The sequence below is a fragment of the Electrophorus electricus genome, chromosome 23, assembly GCF_041902795.1.
Source record: "Electrophorus electricus isolate QZ-2024a chromosome 23, ASM4190279v1, whole genome shotgun sequence".
Lineage (NCBI taxonomy): Eukaryota > Metazoa > Chordata > Actinopteri > Gymnotiformes > Gymnotidae > Electrophorus > Electrophorus electricus.
The window spans coordinates 13,447,501-13,455,000 of record NC_137519.1 but is presented as its reverse complement, the minus strand read 5'-3'; the positions used below and the strand labels follow the sequence as shown (position 1 = coordinate 13,455,000).

At 45.8% G+C, this 7,500-nt stretch overlaps 1 protein-coding gene across 2 annotated transcripts in view; it reads left to right on the top strand.

The window, feature by feature from the left end:
- The window catches only part of tox3 (TOX high mobility group box family member 3), a 47,463-nt gene that overhangs the window by 32,135 nt on the left and 7,828 nt on the right, over positions 1-7,500 (top strand). The window contains exon 3 of one of the 2 annotated variants that reach the window (XM_035520718.2): positions 2,361-2,585. In XM_035520718.2, coding sequence (XP_035376611.1) covers positions 2,361-2,585 — 225 coding nt within the window. Of the gene's footprint in view, positions 1-2,360; positions 2,613-7,500 lie in introns of both variants that reach the window. The other variant, XM_035520716.2, reaches the window with a different exon arrangement.

Genomic DNA, 7,500 nt, shown 5'->3' with positions numbered 1-7,500 from the left:
GAGGAGAGAGAGGAGGAGAGACAGGAGGAGAGAGACAGGAGGAGAGAGGACGTGTAGGGACAGAGGAGAGAGACAGGAGGAGAGAGACAGGAGGAGAGAGAGGAGGAGAGACAGGAGGAGAGAGACAGGAGAGAGGACGTGTAGGGACAGAGGAGAGAGACAGGAGGAGAGAGACAGGAGGAGAGAGAGGAGGAGAGACAGGAGGAGAGAGACAGGAGGAGAGAGGACGTGTAGGGACAGAGGAGAGAGACAGGAGGAGAGAGACAGGAGGAGAGAGAGGAGGAGAGACAGGAGGTGAGAGACAGGAGGAGAGAGGAGGAGAGAGACAGGAGGTGAGAGACAGGAGGAGAGAGGAGGAGAGAGACAGGAGGAGAGAGACAGGAGGAGAGAGGACGTGTAGGGACAGAGGAGAGAGACAGGAGGAGAGAGACAGGAGGAGAGAGAGGAGGAGAGACAGGAGGAGAGAGACAGGAGGAGAGAGGACGTGTAGGGACAGAGGTAGGAGGAACAGACGCTGCTGCAGTCAGCACTCCCCAGTGAGAGCCCAAGTCAGAATGGTGGCAAGGCTAGGTCAAGCACAGCGAGGTCAGCGAGGTCAACGTTGTAAGTTGGAGAGCACGATGAAATTGTTCCACAAAGCTGTTAATATTAATGAGCACACACAGGTAAGATTGGCATTCCATATGGACTCATCCATTTTTGTCCATAAATTCAAATTTCTTTGCACAACACTTTCAACAACACACCTTCACACAGGATTCCAGACATCGTCTCTACGGAGAAACGACTGCGGCAAGGCAAAACTCCGACAGCTGGAGTATGAAACATCAAACCTGGTGGTCAGGCAACTCTGAGAGGTGTACTAGCAGGGGCCTACGTGAGCATCAGACGAGACACCAGGAGCAGTTGTACAGCTCAGCAAAGAAACAAAAACACAGTTAGTTAGCTCTGTTTGGAAAAGCCTGGACAGTTATGTATGAGTATGTATGTTTGATTACGTATGATCATCACTCACCGTCCTCTCCAAAGCATTTTTATAGAATGAAACACACTGAGCCATTCTTTCTTTAACTAGTCTCCACTGAACTGAGCGATTTGTTGACTGAAGGCAGCAGTGACTGCCAAATACCTGTCTGTGTCCGAGTATATTCAAAACACCTAGATAATGTAAGAGTGAGGCTGAGGAAAGGAGAGAGAGAGAGAGAGAGAGAGAGAGAGAGAGAGAGAGAGAGAGAGAGAAAGGAAGTGACGTGCGATACATAAACTGTAAGGACGTCTTGATGAAGACAAGTCTCCAGCAGGTGAGAAACTCCATTGCCAAGAAGCCAAAGTCAGTAAATGAAGCGTGACGGTGGAGTTTAATTCTCAGGCTGTGAGATTAGGGAGCGTGATGAGCTGATCTGCAGCTGCCGGTGTGAAGACCAAAGTGGAAATACTCTGGACCAGCCAGTCATCTGCTAAAATGTGCTTCTGAGGTCTGCATATCCCTCTCTCTCTCTCTCTCTCTCTCTCTCTCTCTCTCTCCTCTCTCTCTCTCTCTCTCTCCTCCTCTCTCTCTCTCTCTCTCTCCCTCTCTCTCTCTCTCTCTCTTCTCTCTCTTCTCTCTCTCTCTCTCTCCCTCTCTCTCTCTCTCTCTCTCTCTCTCTCTCTCTCTTCCTCTCTCCTCTCTCTCTCTCCCTCTCTCTCTCTCTCTCTCTCTCTCTCTCTCTCTCTCCCTCTCTCACTCCCCTCCCTCCCTCCCTCTCTCTCTCTTCTCTCTCTCTCTCTCTCTCTCTTCTCTCTCCCCTTCTCTCTCTCTCTCTCTCTCTCTCTCTCTCTCTCTCCCTCCCTCGCTCATTCTCGCAGCACCATTCCACCCCCAGATTAAGCAGGCACTATCATAACCACCCTGCTGCTGTGATGGCAGCACGACACTACAGAGTTTGACATCTCTTTTCGCCCCTCTGCTCCGTCTCAGAGTGCAATAGCTGTCGCTTTGATTGCTTATGTAAGAATTAAATTGCGAGGTCTAGTACCCCACCCCCACCCCCCGGCCAGCCGTCTTAGAGACGAGGTTTGGGTCAGGTGTCATGTTTGTTGGCATGTGGGTTATAAGGTGCAAAATGAAGTTGAGGCTTCAGTTAATCTCTCTGTAATTTACATAGTACTAATGTAACTAGAGCTGAGTCATGGATTTTTAAAGGGGAAGGCATAGGAAGGTACAGGATGTAGGTGAGCCGCGGGAGGAGGTCTAACCACACAGAATACCTGCACTGGCAAACTGTTCGTTTTGAATTCTGGCGAAACGCACTGTCAGATTATGCCGATGAATGCGTTGTGATATTAACCCGTGTGCAACCCCTCCCCTGTCTCTCACACAGACGTTTCACACACCCAGTCTTGGCGACGAGGAGTTCGAGATCCCTCCAATCACCCCGCCGCCAGAGACGGAGTCTGGCCTGGGCCTCCAAGAGGCGGGCTCGCCCTTCCCTGGGCTGGCCGAGCACGCCAACCCGCCGCGGGGTCCCTTCACTCCCCAGTTCCCACCTCAGAGCCTGGACTTGCCCTCCATAACCATCTCCAGAAACCTGATGGAGCAGGAGGGGGTGGGTATCAGCAGTGGCCTCCCCATGGTGAGCGCTTCATCCTCGCCGTGACTACGGACGGCCGCTGGCCGCTTTTCCCCCTAGCCATTTGCTGAAATTTCCGTTTTATTTATTTGTTTAATTGACTTATTTGCTGTCTCTACTAATTGTAGAAAATGTATGTATTTCACAAATGTTTCAGTTTGCGTCAGAAAATGGAGACACCTCTGAGAAACAAGACTAGTAGTGTTTTGAAAATGAGTTATGAGTTATGAATTTTGATATAAATATTAAATTCAAATGTTAAATTCTGTTTATGACTCATGACAGTTTAAGGTTGGACATGAATATGGAAAACTGAAGACAAGGTTACAACAATATGAACTTATAGCTTTAATAATAACACTTTAATGGCTTTAATAACACTTTAAATGTTGCTAAATATATGAAGTGGATAGCATGCAGTAATGCAACATTCCTGATCACTTTTTCCTGGACACCACCCAGATTCTCAGGAACTTGGCATTAGCTGAGCTTGGAGTCCAGTATTAGCTAAAGCGTGGAGCTTCATGTCTCCTTATCGACTGAGAGCCTGTATAAGATGCCCACACTTCAGGCCTGCTCAGGGCAGTTTGGAAAGCTCCTTTAACCAGTAGTATAGTGTATGGGTGTGTGGGGTGGGGTGGGGGGGTGTGTGTGTGTGGAGATATGAGTCTCAAAGGTCAGATCAGTATATGGATATATTACTTTCTGCTCCCTCCAGTTATGAAACGTGACATTGTACAGCAGTGCATGTTCTCTGTTGCTTCATAATGATGATGGTTTATGATTGAGCTGTTATGATGGCTAATTAAAAAAAAAAACAAAAAAAAAACAAAAAAACACCCAGAACAAAAGAGGAGTTGATTCCAAATGCCACTGCAATGTGAATGCATTGAGGAGTAAGAGAGGGAAAATGTCACAGCTAGACTAGTTATATTAAATGCTGCCATTACAGAAATGAAATCTCTGTCACAGAAATCTGAATATATAAGAAAGCATGAAAGGTCATAAGCCTTCAGATGATGTGCATACACCAGCATTTCATTCTTTCTTTGATTTCCCTTCTTCTTTAGGGTTGACATCAAATATTAGCAATAGGGTCACAGTGGCCACTTATTTAAACAAAGCATAATCTTTATGTCCAAGCCCTCCCCTCTTGTTAATACTGCAGAGATGTTGGGTATTTATTTGCCTTCCCAAACAGACAAGCACCATAACAGTTTACAGCTATTTCTTTAGTCGCTCGTCCCCCGCTGTCGCCATGTAAAATAATTGCCGCTTTTAAGATGTCTGTGCTGTGCAAGTGACTGCCGGAAGGTTTTTTTGGCAAAAGAGTTTTCATTTCATGGTCAGTTAGGCTCGTCTACATCTGGAGGAAAAAAAAAAGCTAGCGTTGACTGAATTACTGGGCGGGGCCTGTTGTCATGGCGCTGCAGAGGGATTAGATCTGATTCTCAAACATTTATTCCTCTTTAGTTTGCATCGCCATCCCATGGTCCCTGGTTGTGGTGGGACTGTGTTACAGCGAGTGTGGGAGAATGTGGGTCCTCTGTTCTGTGCTTTCTTCCTCCCTGTTCTGTCAGCCATTTTGCCACTTAAAGATTAATAGCTGTTTTATAATAGAATTTGATTCCTACCAGTTCTTCATACTGGGGTGCTAAAACAATGCATTCGCACTCCCGCACGTTTCCAACATGACTTACTGCTATACTGGACCAAATGGATTAGCTGGAAGTTGTTTCCACTCAAAGCTCCCACGCTGCACCTTTCAGCCCCTGTTATGTGAATTATTCTCTGATTAATCTCACAGGATATCCAGATCAAAGGAAGACCGCATTAGTCACCAAAGCTGCATGCCTCCTCGCTACCCCTCCTTCCACGAGACCAGCTACCGCACGGGATGTCAGGTCCCGTCATGGAGTCATGAGCATAATTTAGCCCATATTACTCGGATTTGTAAGACCCTCCTAGCGGGAGAGCCCGGCATTCCTGCTCTAGTCTGGCCTTCCCAATCTAGCTGCTTTAGTGCTGGGCGGGTGCCCGGGTGTTGGTCGGCCCCCAGATGCCCCGCCCCAGGCCAGGGCGGGGTCTCTGTGACCCCGCCCCAGGCCGGGGCGGGGTCTCTGTGACCCCGCCCCTAACGTGAAGCCCTTGTTGATTTAATCACTCCTCGCTTCTCATTCCCATCTCGCCCTCGTCTCATAGCGGACTTATAGTTGGACTTCGTCGTGCGGGCCACCACAGTTCAGTCCACGTTCATCATGTTGGTTTCACGCTGCAGAGCAGCATTTTAAGATGATTATATTGTAGCCATGTGTGTCTGGCTCATAATGCGACTTCACATGTTTCTTTTGGGGTATTTGTTTATAACAGCATGCTGTTCTTTTTTTTACATTCTGTGCATCTGCTAAGAAAGAGAAAGAGGATCAGAACTCTCTTAATTAAGTAAGCGGATGACTAGTGTAAATATGCCTGCTTGCATCACATTCAAATTTAGCTTCGTGTTTACTTTAGATTAAAAACATAAATTCCATTTATCATTCCTGTATTTGAATGTACTGTTTACATGGTTTCTTGCTTAGCAACATGAATATTTGATTGTTCTGAAGAGTTAGTTCTTAGGGGAGGTTTAATGGCTTATTTGTGTCTCACGCACATGCAAACCTGGCAAGTGTTTACGGTGTTTTAGATCTGTTGGGGCTTTGTCAGATGAAATACCTCGTTTCGGTGTACTATGCCTGTAAAATGTGATTCTTCACAATGTGACAGGACCTTGTCTGCTGGGACTGGGAATAAAATGGAAAATATGACCACTCTTGCAGAAAGCAACCATGTACTATATTCATCTTTCATACCCTTTTCAGTTCTCTCTCTCTGTCTTTGTCTTTCTCTCTTTCTTTTTCTTTCTCTCTTTCCATCTGTGTACCTGTTTTTCCTCCCCTTACCTCTGTTCATTTCTCTCTCTCTCTCTCTCTCTTTCTGTCTCTGTGTGTGTGTGTGTTATCTTCCTTCCAACCTGAGTAGTTCCGACATCGGTTGTACATCAATTTCTTAAAGTGGATTTTTTTCTCCCAGCCTTCACCTTCACATCCTGCCCCCCACTTTCCTATCTAGCCGCCATTGTGACATATCAGGTCGGTCATAAATGAAAGATATTGATGCAGGCATGCAATACCTGTAATGAAGTCTCGGCCTGACCTTCTACGTGATTGATTCTGTAATTTAGTTTTCTCAACCAGTGCTTGAAATAAAATGAAATGAAATCATGTTGAACAAGTTTTAAATACTCATGTTGCAGAAATGGAAGTGGGTCAGGTACTGTGTTTTGGGCTAGGGTTTGGAGTGGGGGGCAGATTTGGAGGGTTTGGATGGGGGGCAGGCTTTGATGGTAGGGGGCAGATTTGGAGAGTTTGGGGGGGGCTAATGTGAAGGGTTAGGGCAGGAGCAGGTTTGTAGAGTTTTGGGGGGCAGGTTTGAAAGGAAAGAAAGACGTGAAAGGCTGTCATATTCATGGAGTGAGAGAGAGAAAGAGAAAGAAAAAGGGAGAATTTGGTGTAGGACAGTGAGTGCAGCAATTTATCTTTTCCTCCATTCAAGATTCCCTTTTCTTCCTATTGGGTTTAAGGAGAGAATACCGCAGGACAGCATAAATGGTTGGAAAAATAAAGTCTGGTTGTGTTGGTTTTAAATAGCTGTGCAGGAGTGAATATGTGCAGAGAACTGATAAACTATCTTTAATAGAGCTGACCTTTTCACGCTGGCCAAAGTGACTGCCAGAATCATCCTTATAATTACCATATAGATGATTTCACCTCCCCCTCCTCTGCCAATGGAACATTTCCAAGAGCGCCGTGAGTCTGATTGAATGGAAATTGAACTTGTTAACATTCTTTTCAGCGTGGAACAGCTCATACCAAGCTGCTTTTAATAAATCCACCTCCACCACCCCCTCCTATCTAATTCCACAGCCAGTATCTTTTAAAAGCAGCCCCTTTCAGTCTTTCTGAACATGACATGGCTCTTTAAACTTCCCTCCCTTTGCATTGGACAGGGAGAAGGGACTGTTGACGTTTTTCAAACGCAGCTGTTGTGTCCGCGATCTCAAGTGCCGAGGACAGGCCCGCGTTGTTGCTAGGGCGGCAGGCATCTCTCCAGCGATGGTTAGGGATTTGATGAGAGAGGCTTAGATCCGGTTTGAAGTAAAGGCAAACAGTCATCGATCAAAGGTGACACGGTGTTTCACCTGAACGCTGTTAAGTACTACGTGGGTGTCTCTTCCTTTAGGATGTTTGTTTTTGAAGCCGTTTGTGTTTACCATTGCTGCATAATTGTATCATCAGCAAGGCAAGGTTGTGATAGAACATAAATTGCATGTATATTACCATAATATCTGTGTTATATTTATAAAGTTTTCAAGTGCAGTTTATACAGTTTAAATGAATTTTTGCATCCTCACCTTCTTTTAAGTTGAATTCATTTTTTGAACCCTATTTCACATGGGAGTGTCCTCCCATTTGAACTTTTGAACGGGTGTACAGCCTTGAGCCTGAAGATATTCTACATGCCATTTAGTTATAACCCCACTCTCGTACATCAGATTCCCATCTACAACCCTGCACTAGTACATCAGATTCCCATCTACAAACCTGCACTAGTACATCAGATTCCCATCTACAATCCCACTTTAGTAAATCAGATTCTCATCTACAACCCTGCGCTACTAAATCAGGTTCCCATCTATAACCCCACTCTCGTACATCAGATTCCCATCTACAACCCTGCACTAGTACATCAGATTCCCATCTACAATCCCACTCTAGTAAATCAGATTCCCATCTACAACCCTGCACTAGTACATCAGATTCCCATCTACAGTCCCACTCTAGTAAATCAG